This window comes from Hyperolius riggenbachi, chromosome 4 (assembly GCF_040937935.1).
Source record: "Hyperolius riggenbachi isolate aHypRig1 chromosome 4, aHypRig1.pri, whole genome shotgun sequence".
In the NCBI taxonomy this organism is placed as follows: Eukaryota; Metazoa; Chordata; class Amphibia; order Anura; family Hyperoliidae; genus Hyperolius; species Hyperolius riggenbachi.
In genome coordinates, this window is record NC_090649.1 from 122,626,619 (window position 1) to 122,646,345 (window position 19,727).

At 45.2% G+C, this 19,727-nt stretch overlaps 1 protein-coding gene across 1 annotated transcript in view; it reads right to left on the reverse strand.

The window, feature by feature from the left end:
* Positions 1 to 1,326: 1,326 nt before the first annotated feature.
* Positions 1,327 to 19,727, reverse strand: part of TM4SF20 (transmembrane 4 L six family member 20) — a 32,698-nt gene continuing 14,297 nt past the window's right edge. Inside the window, exons 2-4 of the mRNA XM_068279170.1 lie at positions 14,402 to 14,467; positions 12,247 to 12,398; positions 1,327 to 2,037 (exon numbers count right to left, since the gene is read on the reverse strand). Of these exons, the coding sequence (XP_068135271.1) occupies positions 1,641 to 2,037; positions 12,247 to 12,398; positions 14,402 to 14,467 (615 nt within the window). The 3' untranslated portion in view covers positions 1,327 to 1,640. The remainder of the gene's footprint in view (positions 2,038 to 12,246; positions 12,399 to 14,401; positions 14,468 to 19,727) is intronic.

The window sequence follows — 19,727 nt, forward strand, 5'->3', positions numbered from 1 at the left end:
AAGAGCCACTGAAACTGGGAAAATATGTTTTATGGAGAAGAAAAATAAGAGTGATTTTTAACTTTTGGATTGCCTGGTTAGCATCTTTATTACTTGTTTACCAGATAAGAATTGATTATATGCCGACAGTTACTCTTTAACTAATTCTTCTTCACTATCCCTTCTACTGGCATTCTTTCCAGAATAAATCTTTTTTTAGTTTTATTTTTTTTAAAAAATTTTGCGATAGTGGTCCTTTAAGAAGTTTTGAATCAGGATGATACTATTTATTGGCTAACTTAAAAGAATAAGAGTAAGCTTTCAAAGGCTGTGCATTCATAACTGTAATTACTATGCCTACCAATTCTGTATTATATAACATTGCCTTTGTGTATGCCATTGTCTGTATTATCATATGTTCCAAGTTTGTTTCTTACTCTGTACTGTGCCACGGAATATGTTACTGACTTATATATAAATAATAAATACTTCAGGTTCTCAGTTAATAATTACATAGCTCCAGTGTCCCTTGAATTATATAAATAAATATCATATATGTTACGGCCAGAACCCGAAGTGTGGCCACTTCTAGTTCTGGCCGGCCACTTCGGGTTCTGGCCGGCCAATGTGCAAAGTGGCCGCAGCGCAGCGGCCAATGTTAGAAATGGAATGTTTCCTTTTATTATTAATGTAGTTTTCCGGCCGTCTCTGGCCAAATGTAGCAAAACAGTTAGTTAATTTAATTAAATGAAGCTGGCGGCAATGTAGAAGGATGAAGCCGCCCGGCTTCCGCTCCGCCTCCTCTCCTCCGCCCCTGCCTCTCTCTCCTCCCCGATACTGGCAGCGGGGGACATGCGTGTCCCCCCAGAGTCGTTCGTCGCGGCAGGCAATCCTGTCGTTCGTCCCTGCAGAGCAGGTGCTGGCAGAAGCAATGTCTGCAGCCTCCCCGCTCTGCTTTCCTGGCGCCACGAACGACTCTCGGGGACACGCATGTCCCCGCCGGCTGCCCGAAGAAGAGAGAGAGAGAGAGAGGCGGAGGAGAGGAGGCGGAGCCGCCAGCTTCATTTCATTAAATTAACTAACTGTTTTGCTACATTTGGCCGGAAAGCTACATTAATAATAAAAGGAAACATTCCATTTCTAACATTGGCCGCTGCGCTGCGGGCACTTCGCACATTGGCCGGCCAGAACCCGAAGTGGCCGGCCAGAACTAGAAGTGGCCACACTTCGGGTTCTGGCCGTAACATATACAAAATTGAGTAATGGCCACCCCTAAACAATACAGTAGTAACTATTATAATTGCAAAACAAATTTTGGGTTTAGAGACCCAAAAATCGTTTCAGCAGTTTAAGACAACTTTTATTATAGCAAAATTTACAGAAAAATGGACATTCATCAATATAAAAACTGCAACATTGTATCCAAATCCAGCTAGTCACCCGCAACAATCTAGCATTCATGGAGGTCAAATGGCAGAATTTTACAAATGTGCAACAAGTTAACTAATAATCAGCTTCATGGCTTTCGTTTATGTATTTTCAGCAATGAGGAAAAAAAAAAAATTTTTTTGGGTGCTATTTGTTTTGTAGGTTGTTTTTTTATATAAATGTTTTCCCTTTTAGGTTTTATGTAAACACTTTGAGGGGTCAGGTTTCCAGTGTTAGCGGGGGACATTTCCCTGGTTGTGCCACTGTGGCTGGCCCCAAGATTGGTTAGATGGCTGGTTCATGTATCCTAAATTCAGTTGTCCACGGTTGTCATCATGGTCCTGCTCTTTATGCTTGCGTCTTTTGGTGGTTCCACACAAGAAGCCAAACAGACCAGCCACGACCTGGCTCACCGAGGTCGCCACCTCCAACAGCCCAACAACAGCAAGAGACACAAACACGATGATGTGGATCAGCTTCTGGGTGTCCTCATCGATATACATATCAAAGTCAGGTAAGTCAGATATTCTTTCCTCCAAGAGCCTGTGTGTCCCATTGCTATTGCTTGATGCTGGTATACATGTCTCATTCAGAAACCAGGCTAGGTCGAATTTCAGGTTTTCAAATTCGCTGTGAAAACAATAATAATTGGACATATAATTTCGTGTGATCAAAAAAAAAAAAAGTTTATTTTACCTCATTATAAACATTTATCCTGAAACTATTTACATACATGATACTTTTCACTGGATTCAGTCATTTGTCACACAGCTGACAATCACTGTAAGCATAAGCATATTATCCTGTCTTCCTGCTCAGCAATGATGAGTGAAAATAGCTGATATTCTCCTCACATTAAAGGGAACCTGAAGTGAAAATAAGCTTATGAAATGCTTTGTATGTGTAGTACAGCTAAGAAATAGAGCATTAGTAGCAAAGAAACGAGTCTCATATTGTTTCCAGTACAGGAAGAGTTAACAAACTTCAGTTGTTATCTATGCCAAAGAGCTTCTCTGACCTCTCCGACCCAACTTGGGTCAGAGACAGTCCTATTTTCTGAAGCACTTATACATCAAAGAGACAGTGAGAGGCAGCTTCAGATAAGGTTTTACTGCAGGGGAGTTCAAAGGGTCATTAGCTCTGGTCTGGTTCATAGTTTAAAATATAGTGTGGTTTATAATGGCAAATAGAGAATAACGCAATGTTATAAAAAAAAGTTGTATAACTCAAAATAAAAATAAAAGACTATTTTCTTTGCTACTAATGTTCTATTCATTATCCGTTCTACACATCCAATTCATTATATCATACTTTTTTTTTTTTTTTTTTGCTTCAGTATCACTTTAATTTTTCAAAAATAATGTTAGAGACCCTGTAACAAAAAAAAAGTGCACCTGGGGAGTACTTACCTCAGGAGGGGGAAGCCTCTGGATCCTATTGAGGCTTCCCCCGTCGCCCTCCATCCCACGGTGGTCTCGCTGTGCCCCTCTGAAGCCGCAGCCAACAGTTTGTCAGGCTGTGGCGCAGTTACATAATGATTCTAACTGTGTGGCTCCCCACCTAGCAATGTCATAGTCCTCTACTACACTGCTGTGCATAACTTCAGGACAACAAATCAGGCGGGTGGTGTGGGATCTACTCAAAAGGTCCTTTGTGATCTACCAGTAGATTGTGAGCTTCCTAAAGGGCTCCCCTGGTTTATATTATTGTTGTTGTAGGCATCAAAAAATTGTCCTGAAGAAGTGGGTTTTATATCCCCCACGAAACGCATTTACAGAGTGCAAATAATATATATATATATTTTAGAATTCCATGTCATCTCTGAAATAAGCCACCTCCTTTCTTCCTTTTATTGCTTTTATCACCGTTTTATTATAACCTGGGCGCCTCTTGCAGCTGTTTATACTGGTGTGTTGTCCCATTGGTGGTTCATGTAGAGCTGTGGGATCATTATCATCCACCTTCCACAGCTGGTCAGCTGGAAGAGAATTAACCCCCACCCCACTGTACAGATGCAGAAGAGGGTGGCAGGCAGCCTGGCAGGAGTTTTAAAGTGAAAGCTCAGCAAAGTTTATTGCTGATACAGCCAGGAGAGGAATAGGAAAGCTTGTTTATACACCCCATGTTACCCTTATATTTTGGGTGATTCACTGCCTAATTATGTCATTTAAGGGGACACTGCCTAATTGTGTTTTTTGGGGGAGGTGATAAGCTGCATAATTATGTTTTTAAGTGTGCACTCTGCATAATTGGGGTGGTTGTACAACGTGCTGCTTATTTATGTATTTGTACAGAAACTGCTTAATTATGTTGTTCCGAGGTACATGCTTCCTAATTATGTTGTTTTGGGAAAAAACTCTGCCTAATTATAATGTTTAGAAAAGTATATATTACCTAATTATGTTGGTGTCAGAATCTCCTGCTTTAACTGCAGAAAACACTGTTACCTGTATGTCTTATCCCATAGCCATATCAATCTGTGCCATGCATTGATAAGGACCAAAAGTCCGAAACAGGCTTTCTGACTGTTGGGTTGATGTGCCTCTGTAAATTTTTATAAGCCATAGGCTTGCTATACACCAGTGGTTCTGGATATAAGCCTGGCTTCAGGGACATAAAGAGACAATTTGCATATTCAGTAGTGATGCATTATGGGAAGCCACAGTTGCCCATTTAACCACTTGCCGACCGCCTACTTCATATTGGCGGCGGCAAAGTGGCAGCCCCAGGACCACGTAACGCAGATTGGCGTCAGGTCCTGGGGCACTCTCTGGCCGGGGATCGCGCGCTGGGATGCGCGCGCATCCACCGGCAATAGGCTCCGCCCACCCGCGACGTCAACCCGCCGGCCAATCGGAAGCGCCGGCGGGTTGTTAACCCCGCGATCGCCGCTACAAAGTGTATAATACACTTTGTAATGTATACAAAGTGTATTATACAGGCTGCCTCCTGCCCTGGTGGTCCCAGTGTCCGAGGGACCACCAGGGCAGGCTGCAGCCACCCTAGTCTGCACCCAAACACACTGATCTGCCCCCCCCTGCCCCCTGATCGCCCACAGTACCCCTCAGACCCCCCCCTGCCCACCCCCCAGACCACCATTTGCACACAATCACCCCCCTAATCACCCATCAATCACTCCCTGTCACTATCTGTCAACGCTATTTTTTTTTTTAGTCCCTAAACTGCCCCCTGCTCCCTCCTGATCACCCCCCCACCCCTCAGATTCTCCCCAGACCCCCCCAGACCCCCCCCCCCTGCGTACTGTATGCATCTATCCCCCCTGATCAACTGTCAATCACCTGTCAATCACCTGTCAATCACCTGTCAATCACCCGTCAATCACCCGTCAATCACCCCCTGTCACTGCCACCCATCAATCAGCCCCTAACCTGCCCCTTGCGGGCAATCTGATCACCCACCCACACCAATAGATCGCCCGCAGATCCGACATCAGATCACCTCCCAAATCCATCGTTTACATCTATTCTCTCCTCTAAACACCCACTAATTACCCATCAATCACCCATCAATCACCCCCTATCACCACCTGTCACTGTTACCCATCAGATTAGACCCTTGCGGGCACCCAATCGCCCGCCCACACACTCAGATTGCCCTCAACCCCCCCCTTATCGATTCGCCAGTGCATTATTTACATCCGTTCTTCCCTGTAATAACCCACTGATCACCTGTCAATCACCCCCTGTCACTGCCACCCATCAATCACCCCCTGTCACTGCCACCCATCAATCAGCCCCTAACCTGCCCCTTGCGGGCAATCTGATCACCCACCCACACCAATAGATCGCCCGCAGATCCGACATCAGATCACCTCCCAAATCCATCGTTTACATCTATTCTCTCCTCTAAACACCCACTAATTACCCATCAATCACCCCCTATCACCACCTGTCACTGTTACCCATCAGATTAGACCCTTGCGGGCACCCAATCGCCCGCCCACACACTCAGATTGCCCTCAACCCCCCCCCCCCCCTTATCGATTCGCCAGTGCATTATTTACATCCGTTCTTCCCTGTAATAACCCACTGATCACCTGTCAATCACCCCCTGTCACTGCCACCCATCAATCACCCCCTGTCACTGCCACCCATCAATCAGCCCCTAACCTGCCCCTTGCGGGCAATCTGATCACCCACCCACACCAATAGATCGCCCGCAGATCCGACATCAGATCACCTCCCAAATCCATCGTTTACATCTCTTCTCTCCTCTAAACACCCACTAATTACCCATCAATCACCCCCTATCACCACCTGTCACTGTTACCCATCAGATTAGACCCTAATCTGCCCCTTGCGGGCACCCAATCACCCGCCCACACCTCAGAACGCCCTCAGACCCCAGCCCTGATCACCTCGCTAGTGCATTGCTTGCATCTATTTCCCCCCTCTAATCACACCTTGAGACACCCATAAATCACCTCCTGTCACCCCCTAGCACACCTACCCATCAGATCAGGCCCTAATTTGCCCCGTGTGGGCTCCTGATCACTCGGCCAAACCCTCAGATCCCCCTCAGACCCCCTTCCGATCACCTCCCCAGTGCATTGATTGCATCTATTTTCCCCTCTAACCGCCCCCTGAGACACCCATCAATCACCTCCTGTCACCCCCCTAGCACTCCTATCCATCAGATCAGGCCCAATACATCCTGTCATCTAAGAGGCCACCCTGCTTATGACCGTTTCCACAAAATTTGCCCTCTCATAGACCACCTGTCATCAAAATTTGCAGATGCTTATACCCCTGAACAGTCATTTTGAGAAATTTGGTTTCCAGACTACTCACAGTTTTGGGCCCGTAAAATGCCAGGGCAGTATAGGAACCCCACAAGTGACCCCATTTTAGAAAGAAGACACCCCAAGGTATTCTGTTAGGTGTATGATGAGTTCATAGAAGATTTTATTTTTTGTCACAAGTTAGCGGAAATTGGATTTTTATTGTTTTTTTCACAAAGTGTCATTTTTCACTAACTTGTGACAAAAAATAAAATCTTCTATGAACTCACCATACCCCTAACGGAATACCTTGGGGTGTCGTCTTTCTAAAATGGGGTCACTTGTGGGGTTCCTATACTGCCCTGGCATTTTAGGGGCCCTAAACCGTGGGGAGTAGTCTAGAAAACAAATGCCTCAAAATGACCTGTGAATAGGACGTTGGGCCCCTTAGCGCACCTAGGCTGCAAAAAAGTGTCACACATGTAGTATCGCCATACTCAGGAGAAGTAGTATAATGTGTTTTGTGGTGTATTTTTACACATACCCATGCTGGGTGGGAGAAATCTCTCTGTAAATGGACAATTGTGTGTAAAAAAAATCAAAAATGTGTCATTTACAGAGATATTTCTCCCACCCAGCATGGTTATATGTAAAAATACACCACAAAACACATTATACTACTTCTTCTGAGTACGGCGATACCACATGTGTGACACTTTTTTGCAGCCTAACTGTGCTAAGGGGCCCAAAGTCCAATGAGTACCTTTAGGATTTCACAGGTCATTTTGAGACATTTGGGTTCAAGACGACTACTCACGGTTTAGGGCCCCTAAAATGCCAGGGCAGTATTGGAACCCCACAAATGACCCCATTCTAGAAAGAAGACACCCCAAGGTATTCCATTAGGAGTATGGTGAGTTCATAGAAGATTTTATTTTTTGTCACAAGTTAGCGGAAATTGATATGTATTGTTTTTTTTTTCACAAAGTGTCATTTTCCGCTAACTTGTGACAAAAAAAAAATCTTCTATGAACTCACCATACCCCTAACGGAATACCTTGGGGTGTCTTCATTCTAAAATGGGGTCACTTGTGGGGTTCCTATACTGCCCTGGCATTTTAGGGGCCCTAAACCGTGAGGAGTAGTCTAGAATCCAAATGCCTCAAAATGACCTGTGAATAGGACGTTAGGCCCCTTAGCGCACCTAGGTTGCAAAAAAGTGTCACACATGTGGTATCGCCGTACTCAGAAGAAGTAGTATAATGTGTTTTGAGGTGTATTTTTATACATACCCATGCTGGGCGGGAGAAATCTCTCTGTAAATGGACAATTGTGTGTAAAAAAAATCAAATAATTGTCATTTACAGAGATATTTCTCCCACCTAGCATCTGTATGTGTAAAAATACACCCCAAAACACATTATACTACTTCTCCTGAGTACGGCGGTACCACATGTGTGGCACTTTCTTGCACCCTAAGTGCGCTAAGGGGCCCAAAGTCCAATGAGTACCTTTAGGATTTCACAGGTCATTTTGCGACATTTGGTTTCAAGACTACTCCTCACGGTTTAGGGCCCCTAAAATGCCAGGGCAGTATAGGAACCCCACAAATGACCCCATTTTAGAAAGAAGACACCCCAAGGTATTCCGTTAGGAGTATGGTGAGTTCATAGAAGATTTTATTTTTGTCACAAGTTAGCAGAAAATGACACTTTGTGAAAATAAACAATTAAAATCAATTTCCGCTAACTTGTGACAAAAAAAAATAATCTTCTATGAACTCACCATCCTCCTAATGGAATACCTTGGGGTGTCTTCCTTCTAAAATGGGGTAATTTGTGGGATTCCTATACTGTCCTGGCATTTTAGGGGCCCTAAACCGTGAGGAGCAGTCTTGAAACGAAATTTCTCAAAATGACCTGTGAAATCCTAAAGGTACTCATTGGACTTTGGGCCCCTTAGCGCAGTTAGGGTGCAAAAAAGTGCCACACATGTGGTATCGCCGTACTCAGGAGAAGTAGTATAATGTGTTTTGGGGTGTATTTTTCCACATACCCATGCTGAGTGGGAGAAATATCTCTATAAATTGACAATTGTGTGTTAAAAAAAGAAAACAATTGTCATTTACGGAGATATTTCTCCCACCCAGCATGGGTATGTGTAAAAATACACCCCAAAACACATTATACTACTTCTCCTGAGTACGGCAATACCACATGTGTGGCACTTTTTTGCAGCCTAACTGCGCTAAGGGGCCCAAAGTCCAATGAGCATCTTTAGGCTTTACAGGGGTGCTTACAATTAGGCACCCCCCAAAATGCCAGGACAGTGAACACACCCCACAAATGACCCCATTTTGGAAAGTAGACACTTCAAGGTATTCAGAGAGGAGCATAGTGAGTCCGTGGCAGATTTCATTTTTTTTTGTCGCAAGTTAGAAGAAATGGAAACTTTTTTTTTTTGTTTTTTTTGTTACAAAGTGTCATTTTCCGCTAACTTGTGACAAAAAATAAAATCTTCTATGAACTCACCATGCCTCTCACTGAATACTTTGGGATGTCTTCTTTCCAAAATGGGGTCATTTGGGGGGTATTTGTACTATCCTGGAATTTTAGCCCCTCATGAAACCTGACAGGTGCGCAGAAAAGTCAGAGATGCTTGAAAATGGGAAAATTCACTTTTTGCACCATAGTTTGTAAACGCTATAACTTTTACCCAATCCAATAAATATACACTGAATGGGTTTTTTTTTATCAAAGACATGTAGCAGAATAACTTTCGCGCTCAAATGTATAGGAAATTTTACTTTATTTGAAAACTGTCAGCACAGAAAGTTAAAAAAGTCATTTTTTTGACAAAATTCATGTCTTTTTTGATGAATATAATAAAAACTAAAACTCGCAGCAGCAATCAAATAGCACCGAAAGAAAGCTGTATTAGTGACAAGAAAAGGAGGTAGAATTCATTTAGGTGGTAGGTTGTATGACTGAGCAATAAACCGTGAAAGCTGCAGTGGTCCGAATGGAAAAAAAGGCTCTGGTCCTTAAGGGGTTTTATGACTGCAGTCCTTAAGTGGTTAAAGCTGAATTCACAAATACCTTCTGTTTTAAGAAGGCAAATTACACTGAGCATTGCTTTTCAGTAGAAGGGCTTTTCACTCTCTTTTAGTCCCCTATACTTTCCTAGTGGTTTTGGGTCACTCCAAGCTGCTCAGTCTTTCTGTTTTAGTTCATTGTGATCTGTTGAATATTCTGCATTATGAGGCCCTGTTCTGCAATTATCTGCAAAAGATCTGTACAAATTTCAAAATACATTTTAAAATGTCAGCATAAGGGCAAGTTAATATTAGCTGTAATATTCTCAGCTCAATGATAGTCAGCTGCTGAAAGATTGTTAATATTTTTTCACAAACAGGCATTGAATGTTATAAGAACATAGAATATTGGGGCTATCCAATGTCTATGCACATTCTATTTGTCATATGAAATAGGCTTAAAGTGAATTTAAAATAAATGAGGCAAATACTTACCTAAGGAGAGGGAAGGCTCTGGGTCGTATAGAGCCTTCCGTCTCCTCTCTCGGTGCTCTCTATCCAGTGCTGGCTCCCCCCCCCCCCCCGTTTCAATCCCCCGTAGAAAGGGTATTTGGAAGTCTTTGGGAGCCGTGTCCTCCAGAAGACGTGCGGCTCCATACTGCACAGGCGTGAGCATGCAAGAGAGCGTGCTTGTGCAGGTGCAGTACAGGGCCGCCCTTCTTCAGGAGCACTCGGGCTCCCTGAAGACTTCTGAAGCCTCCTTCGGCCGGGTAAAGCAGTATTTGACTAAATTAGTCAAATACTGCTACCGGGCAAGCCAGCACCAGAATGAGGGGACCAGGAGAGGAGCGGGAAGGCTCTATAGGACTCAGAGCCTTCCCTCTCCTTGGGTAAGTATCTGTCTCATTTTTTTAAATGTGGTTCCCATTCAACTTAAACAGTTACATATTAGTGCAGCAGCGAAATCTAGCAGTTTATATAATTATATGCTATTCAATTATTTATAGATATATTCAGTTATTTCTGATGCAGGTAATGTATAAATGTATTTTTAAAAAATGTGTTGGGTGAATACGATGTTACACGAACTACACTTGCACCTAGGTAATAGGTACAAAAGTTTTCAATTTGCATTTCCAACCCACTTTAATGGTGACCACTAATGATCCTATCTTTTTTGTCCAATATTACCAAATCTATGTAGTATAAGAGTGAGTAGAATATATTAAATGGATACTCTAGGCCAGGGGTGTCAAACGCAATCACGTACGGTGCCACAATCTAAAAAATAGTTGCTGGCCAAATTGTTTATTAAGATTTAACATTTTATTGAACAGTCTCAAACCAAGTGGCGTAACTATAGCGGCTGTGGAGGGGCCTGCTTCTCCCCCTACTGCAGAGTAGTGCAGTGGAATATTTGCCTGCTCCAGTGCTTCTTCAGATCTCCTCTGATCTTCCTGATAGACACACTCTCTATGTTACATACTTCTGGCTCCTGAGACAAGTCACAGCACAGAGCAGGCGACAGCCAGAACGAATAGAAGAGGAAACAACGCATCACTGGAGCAGGTAAATATTCCACTGCTTTACTGCACTACTCTGCTATGCAGGGAGATGGTGTCAAATGAAAGTGTGTCTTTTAACTGTTTAGGGGGGTGTTGGGGATTTGGGTCCAATGAGGTGGCCCCATGCTAATTTTTGTTAGAGGGTGAGAGGGGTTCCCGTGGGTTATTGCTGCACCCTAAATTAAACAGACAATGTTTTAATCAGAAACACTGTCACTGCTGTGCTCCTCTGGACAGGAAGGCAGTGTGCTGTTGTTTTATTGCTGCTTACAATGATGGACATTGGAAGCTTTTGAGGGCCGCATACAATGGCAAGGAGGGCTGCATTCGGCCTTGTGTTTGACACCTGTGCTCCAGGCAGTCCATATATAACATAGAAATGTTAAGATTGGACTAAAAAGATTTGATCATTAGTGGGTACCTTAATGATTTTTTAAGTACCTACTAAGCAATTTTTCCAACGATTTTTATAACGGGCGATTTTTTTGAGCGACAAGTGATCATTTCCACAATCTTGCATGGTGACATTGGTGATCCGCTGTGACCAGGGACGGATTTGTACTCTTTACCGCACAAGGCCACTGTCAGCAGTTGCCCCCCTTTAGTATTGATAGCCAGATGACCCCCCCCCTCCAGTATAGGTACCCCATTTGCCCTTCCCTCCAGTATAGATAGCCAGATGACCCTTCCCGCCTCCAGTTCAGGTATCCAGATGACCCCCTTTCCCTCTAGTATAAGAAGCCAGATGACTGTACCCCACCCCTTCCGCTTCCATATAGGCCAAGTGACCCTTCCCTTCCCCCTATTATAGCCTCCTGCCCACCCGCCCCTGATCATGTGGTGCCCTAGGCCATGGCCTATGCGGCCTTGGCTTAAATCCAGCCCTGGCTGTGACAACAATTCTCACGGTGAACTGGATCTTTAAGACCCCCGATGATTTCTGCACAAAGTACTGCGATTGCTTGAACTCTGGTTGGCGCCCGTCATGTATACCCGCCAGTAGAAAGATGGATCGGGGAACGCTTGTCATCATGGGATGTTGCTGGGATCCATCTCCCTGCCTCGTAAGGTGAGTATTCAGCCTAAAGCTAACTGGCCCAAGTCTTGTAAGGGTCTTTTTTCCCCTTTTGTGAGGGTTTCAACCAAAGTAGGGTATGTAACGGAGGATGTCTGTACATAGCACATGTTTGGATTTGTTCATTGATATAAGAAACAACATTTTGAAAGCTATAGCATCATATAATCATAATCTGAAATGAAATACTATTGCTGCAAAGACCTAGGTTAATCAAGGGAAAACTTTTATGACACGTGGGAAAATTGCAAGTAAAGGTCTTACAAATGTATTTAGAGGAAATGTTTTCTCTAAGATAATTCTAATGTTTGTTTCTAGTATGCTGCTGACCTAGACCTGCACAGTAGAAAGTAGTACTGGGAGCTACATGGATAGCCACAAAGTTACTGCTTCACCAGCATAGAAGGAATGATGACAAACATACCTCAGTTTTCCCAGAGTGTAATCACAGGATTCCAAGGTTTGACTCCCTTTTTCACAGATCAGAGGTCCATTACTGATGGCGAATATGGCTATTATAGTGCAGTAGAGGCCTCCAATTATACTGACCAGACACAGGAGAGAGGAGAGCAACATCTACAGGACAGAGAGAGAAAATGTGAACATAGAAAATATTTGTTTCATTTATTATTACATTAGGAACCTGGAGGTTGTATGAAAACATGGTTGGGAAAAAATAACGCCTTTTCACTGTTTGAAGTGCAGATGGAGGCTAGCAATGCTCCTCTCATGCTACGTACTGTTACCCGCGTCCTGATCCCTGCCTGGCGACAGTCCTTGTACATTTGTACGAGGCTTTAAGCTGGGTTTTTACTGACGCTGATAAGACTTGACCTCAATATATTTCCTGGTAATATTTGTGGAAACGCACGTACTGTATTAAGGGATTGGAGTGTGTAAATTATGCACCTGTGTAAATTGACACTCTGTGTATTACAATGAGCCTGCGCACTGCAACATGCATAGTGAATCAGCTTGTTAACCTCCTTAGCAGTAACCCCGTGCTGGACACTGGGTAAGCCGCGCAGGAGGATTTCTCAGGCCCCGCTGGGCCGATCTGCATAATTTTTTTTATACACGCAGCTAGCACTTTGCTAGCTGCGTGTTACTCACGATCGTCGCCCCGCGTCGATTCGCCGCTTCCCACCGCATCAGAGAGTGCCCCCCCCGAGACCCGTGCGCTGCCTGGCCAATCAGTGCCAGGCAGCGCTGAGGGGTGGATCGGGACTCCCTCTGACGCCGTGCCGCGGGGGAAGCCCTCATAGAAATTCCGTTCAGAACGGGATTTCCGGATGGGCATATGCGCCGGCGGCGATCGGCGCATACGGGGGGACGCTGCAGGGAGGGGGAAGCATGTAGCTAGCGCTAGGCTAGCTACATGCTTAAAAAAAAAAAGGTTAAAAAACCTCCGCCAGGGAGGTTAAAGGATGACTGTAATGTGGAGGCTGCCATATTTATTTCCTATTAAACAATACCAGTTGCCTTGCTGTCCTGCTGATCTATTTGGCTGCAGTAGTGTCTGAATCACATCAGAAACAAACATGCAGCTGATCTTATCAGATCTGACAATGATGTCAAAAACACCTGATCTGCTGCATGCTTGTTTAGGGGCTATGGCTAAAGTGATTAGAGACAGAAAATTAGCAGGACAGCCAGGCAACTGGTATTCCTTAAAAAGGAAATGAATATGACAGCCTTCATGTCCCTCTCGCTTCAGTTGTCCTTTAAGTTTATAGAATAACAACTGTCATATACCGTGTATTAATAATTTACTTTTGACTTGCTTGACAAAAGTGTTTTTTTAAGCCTTGCATGTCATTACTGAGTTAAATATGGTTACTGTTGGAAGAACACTAATTAAGCTGTTAATTATGAATACTATACTAATGCTGGGCAGGGCTTCCCTTTGCCCTCAGAGGTGTCTTAGGGTTGGTTCAGACGGACGCTTGCGGAGCGTTTACCACAAGCGTTCGGGAATGTCGCGTTAAAACGCTCCAATTCAAGTGAATGGGAGCAGCTTTTACAGGCGTTTACACGAACGCGGCGTTCGGGTCCTGATTTTCGCTTGCGTTTGTGGCCGCCCTGGAAGCTATATGTAGCTTCCAGGGGCAGCCAACTGCGACGGGTAATGTCCCCCTAGGGGAATAAAAACGCCGACCGCATCCGGACGCGACACGAAGGCTGCTGAAAGCCTGGCCACGCAGCAGCCGCCGCACGTCATCAAACGCGACGCCGCACAGACGTCCGTGTGAACCAGCCCATAGTTCTTAGCTACATATTTGCTACACAAGCTCTTCATTGTCAGCACTTCCAAACAGAAGCTGTACCCGAATTGACTACCTGCAATAGATGTGCAGAGCTCCATAATTGTGGACTAAAATACACAACATGCATTCAAAACAGGTACAGCAAAGGAGGACAGTATAAATAATATGTGCACAAATTATTCCCTACTAGACTTCCCCACGGCGGTGATGGGTCCTCTCGGGGAAGACCTACCACTAGTCTACAAGCTCTTCATTATCTGCCATACTTTGGTTTTATACACAGCACTATCTAGGTGTTAGGAGTGTACTTACTCCCATCCTGGAGTTACAGCTGCCTTTCTTCCTTGCAGCCAATGTCATTGCCACAGCTGGTAAGACCTATTGGGGAAACACAAAGAAAATGAATAAAGTTCCCTTATAATACACAAAAGTAGCATGCAGGGGCGTAACTAGACTTAATAGGCCCCCCCCCCCTCCAAAAATGGTAGCATGGTGCCCCCTTGGGCCCTGAAACCCATACAAGTCACATGATTGGGAGCAAGGGAATGGCAGCAGAGAGTGTTCTGCTGTGAAGCAGCATCTGGAAGCAGGAAAAATTTACACATGCAGACATTTTTTTTGAGCAAACAGAGGTTTTTTTTCCCCTAACTGGCTGCACTTGCTTTTGGAGAGAGGTAGGAAGAAGGACCCCCAAAGCCTCTGGGCCCCCCGCAATGTCAGGGTCGCAGGGGTGATTGTTACGCCCATGTAGCATGATCATTACAAAAGTGTTGGCATCTTGAAGAAGAAATATATGTAGTGTGTTTACAGGAGCCTCGATACCTGAGCCAGTGATCTGCCAAGTGGATCGAGTCAGTCGATTGCTGCCCGAGATCATTGTTCTCTTCACCTGTTTTTTGCATGACATCACACCTGCACCGCTCCATCGATACCTCCCCTGCATTGCAACAGCACACAATCCCCCACTAGTGACATTCCTAGTATGTATGTACAAGGCTTAAAGGATAACTGATGCAAATCATTCACAGTAAGCTTTTCTTACCTGGGGCTTCTTCCAGCACCTAGAAGTCTGTGCGGTCCCTCGCTGCAGCTCCGGTCTCCTCCTGGGTCCCGCTGTCCTCCCCGCAGGATCGCCATCCCAGGCTGGGTCACAGACTTCTGCACATGTATACTGCACACCTCTTGTGCCCCTTGTAGCCAGGAGCATCCTCCACATACACAGTACAGAATGTTATTACCACACAGACTTCTGCACATGTATACTGCACACCTCTTGTGCCCCCTGTAGCCAGGAGCATCCTCCACATACGCAGTACGTAATGTTTTTACTACACAGACTTCTAGTGGCTGGAAGAAGCCCCAGGTTAATAAAGCTTACTATGTATGGTTTCCTTTGGTTTTCATTTAAAGTGGACCTGAACTCTTACACAGGACAAAAGGAAAACAGAGAGAAATGTACCTTGTATATATTTAGAGAGTTTAGCCTGAGTAATTCCCCGTCATCTGTGACTAATCACCAGTGTAATTTGATCTCTCAGCTGTGTCAGATGGCTGCCTCGTCAGAGCAGCTAATTTGTGAACACAGGATGTTAACCCTATGTCAGCTTCCATGAAAGCAGGAAGTAGACACACTGCAGGATTTGTGTTAGCTGTAACAAAGAAATGTTTTCTTTAACCTCCTGAGCGATATGCCCGACACTGTGTCGGGAATGCCGCTCGCTAGAATTACAAATCCCCCAGGAAGATTCTAATAGATGTAATGCCCCACAAGCTTTAGCTAGTATAAGTAGCCGGCACCCTCCGATCGACACCGATCCCCCGATCCGGCCACTTAATACATTACCCTACCTGGTTCCAGCGCTTGGCGCAGCCTCCCCGCACAGCTCCAGTCTCTCTATGGGGAGGATTGGGTCTGCACATGACCTCATGGCGTCGGTGACGTCATGCACGATCCTTCCCATAGAGAAGACCAGAGCTGTGTGGGGAGGCTGCGCCGATCGCTGGATAGAGGCTGGGTAAAGTATAAACGGGGGATTGGAAGAAATCGGAGGGTGTTGGCTACTTATGCTAGCTAGCCTAGTGCTAGCTATAGCTTGTGGGGGCATTCAATCTATTCGAATCTTCCTGGGAGACTCTAGCTGCAAAACCTCCTGAGTGGCGTAACGCTCAGGAGGTTAAAGGGAACCAGAGACGAACCTATGCGAAAAATGAAAAAAGATGTTATACATACCTGGGGCTTCCTCCAGCTCCATAAGCCTGGATCGCTCCGACGCCGCCATCCTCCGCTGCCTCTATCGCCGGTATTGGGTCCCGTCACTTCTGCTGGACGTGGCCAGTCTTTCACATGCACAGCGGATTTGTACGCATGTGCAGTACGGAGGGAGCGCACTGCGCTTGCGTCGACTGGCCGAAATGACGGGACCCGGTATCGGCGGACAGTGGCAGCGGAAGACGGCAGCGTGGGAGCGATCCAGGCTGATGGGGCTGGAGGAAGCCCCAGGTATGTATAAATATGTTATTTTTTCGTCTCTGGGTCACTTTAAAGGTAGGTATGCTGTGGTTTATCTTGTAGAGCAGAGAGGAAGTTCTGAGTTCAGGTCCACTTTAATTGTTGAGATTTTTATGCAATGTTTCTGTGTTTGCGGTTTTACTCATTTTTTTTTTTTCCCATTTTCACTGGAATGTTCAGAATTCATTTCAGCAGTTTGCTGGGGGAGGGGAAAAAGGAAGGGCGACCCTCCTTAAAAGACAACTGCAATGAAAGGGATATGGAGGCTGCCATATGTATTTCCTTTTAAACGATACCAATTGCCTGGCAGTGCTGCTGATCTATTTGGCTGCAGTAGTCTCTGAATAACACCAGAAACAAGCATGCAGCTAGTCTTGTCAGATATGACAATAATGTCAGAAATACCTGATCTGCATATTCTAGTTCAGGGGCTATGGCTAATAGTATTAGAGGTAGAGGATCAGCAGGGCTGCCAGGCAACTGGTATTACTTAAAAGGAAATAAACATGGCAGCCTCCATATACCTCTCTCTTCAGTTCCCCTTTAAGGAACTGCAAGTCCCACAATGCATTGCAGGAGTCTGACAGCCACAGTCATGACTCAAAGGCAAATGCATTGTGGGACTTGTAGTTCTTTAAGAGCTGGAGGGCCAAGTTTGCCAATGCCTGTACTAGGGAGATCTGCAGGAGCCCAGCACTTACCTCCATGGGATCCAGCGCTGCAGCTTTCAGCTGTCAGCCTCCATATATCTCTCAGGCCATAAACCCACTAGGAGCGCTTTTCTGAGCGCTTTGCTATTTGAAAAACTCTTGCTAATGTAATGCTATGGGTGTGATCCCACTGGAGCGATGTGATTTTGTAAAAATCCCCCATAGCATTGCATTAGCAAGAGCTTTTTCAAATCACTAGCACTTAGAAATCGCTCCTAGTGGGTTTCTGGCCTCCCTGCAGTTGTCCTTTAAGATGGATGCTCACCTAGGGTGAATATAAAGCAAATAGAAATATTTACTGTGGCACCAGGGTTCAGATGCAGGGAAAGGTGTTACAGGTAAAGTGCATTACAAAGATGTATTTTTATAAAAATCATTATAAATAGTTTCATCCTGCTTTGAATGATTCTTGGAGTAGCACAATAATGTATTTCAGATGGCTTTTGTAGAGATTTGAGTATTATTTCTCATATATAACTAGAGGATTTTTGATCATTATCACGCAGACATCTGTTATGACTTTTCACTTTAAATAAGACATAGATCAGGGATACAAACCTATCCACTCTTACCAATCAGGACTGAATGGAGTAACTCTCAGGGGCCTTTCACACTAGGGCGGTGTGGTGCGCTTGTTTTACCATACCCCACCGCAGGGCTATGAAAGTTTATAAAGACTTTCATACTGACGCGGTATGGCGCGATGTAACGATAGTGATGTTTTTGCTGCATCCCTGGCACTTGGACGGATCTACATTACCGCACAGTTCTGCGTTGACATATGGCAAAGTGCAGCAGGCCAGAAGTCATGTAAGTCTATGGCGACACGTGTCAGTGTGAAAACCCGCAGCAGATTTGACGCATGTGCGGAAGCATATTTTTTTTGCAATATGCTTTCGTGCACGTGATCGCATCGGCCACAGGAAGTGAGCAACACTTCCTGCTTGGCTGGCTGCCAGACTTAAATTACTGCGTGCTAACGCGGTAATCCATGAAGGCTTGTTTTTGGCAGTGTGGTGCGTACTGTTGACGCCAATCTGCATTGTGAAATTGCCCTGAATCTTTTGCTAATGGAGGAAATCTGTCCATTTTAGTTAAACTTTTACTTGCTTCAAAGTCTGATAACCTTTATCATATGGTAATAAATGATAATTGTACCACTCCTAATCATCAGCTTGCTTTCTCACAAGGAAACAAAACACTTTTCCCAGAACAGTGCTGACATTATGCAGTCATGCATAAGACATGCTTCTGTGTTGGATAGATAAGGAGAATGGTGTGCATGGGGTAACTTCAGTGACTTGCTGGGTGCCCAATAATAGGAACAAGTGTTTATAGTGGATCTGATTATCCCAAAATCAAAGTGATCAGATAAACATCCTGTTCCAATTAAGTTGATAAGTCAGTAAAGCACAGTTTGTGATGGCGGGGCCTGCTCTAGCTACAATGGGACCCCGGGGCAAAAAGTGTTTTGCGCTGGCTAGGTGTCGAGCCAGTACCAAGCACCAGATTTAGGTAATGTGTATGTTCCCCTGTCCTATGACATACTTCCCTGGTGCCGCCCACTACCCAGATCTGACAGCCCCCGGGCCATTACAGATTGAGCATGGGTGAAGTGGGGACACTTGGGAGACCCCTACAGACTCCTGGGCCCTGGGGGCACCCCCCCCCCCTTTTTGGATCACAGTCTTTAACAGCAGCCTTGATTGCAGCATGGCTGCAGTCTTACAGAATTCTGTCTTGCTTGAAGAGCCTCATCAAGGCTTCTGCTCGACTAACCATGTTGCAGCACTTTCTCACCTGTTTATAGACTAAACCGTGTCAGGTATGGGGGGGGGGGGGGGAGGTGTTTGATGGTTCTACATAGGGTTGCATTTACCATAAGGCACTGTAGGCATGTGCTTACGGGCACCTGATGATGGAGAGGCGGCTCTCTCCCCTCCCAGAGTGTCTCCTTCCCTCTGCAGAGTCATGAGCGGAGCATAAATGAGAGGTTACACACTCAGCTCTCAGCATTCCATTAACAAGCTCTCCCTTCAATCCGGGGCAGCACTAGCTACTTAATGCTGAGAGTACCTCTTGCTACTTAATGCTGAGAGTACCTCTTGCTACCTAATGCCAAGGGATGCCCGTAGATACCTATGATGACAGGCCAGGGAAATAATGGAGAAGTGACAGCTGGGACAGCCAGCACACTTGCGGTGCTGTTTGGTCGGGGTTGTGGGTTCATGGAGCGTGTAGTCTAGGGTGCCAGGTCATCTGTGCCTATAGGCTCCTGTGAGGTAAATCCAGGTCTGGTTTTACACTATTTAAAGATAACCAGAAACCTTGTGGCATGAAGTTTTTATACTTACCCGTGGCTTCCTCCAGCCCCATAAGCATGGATGCGTCCCTCGCCGCCCTCCTGTTGTCCTCCATT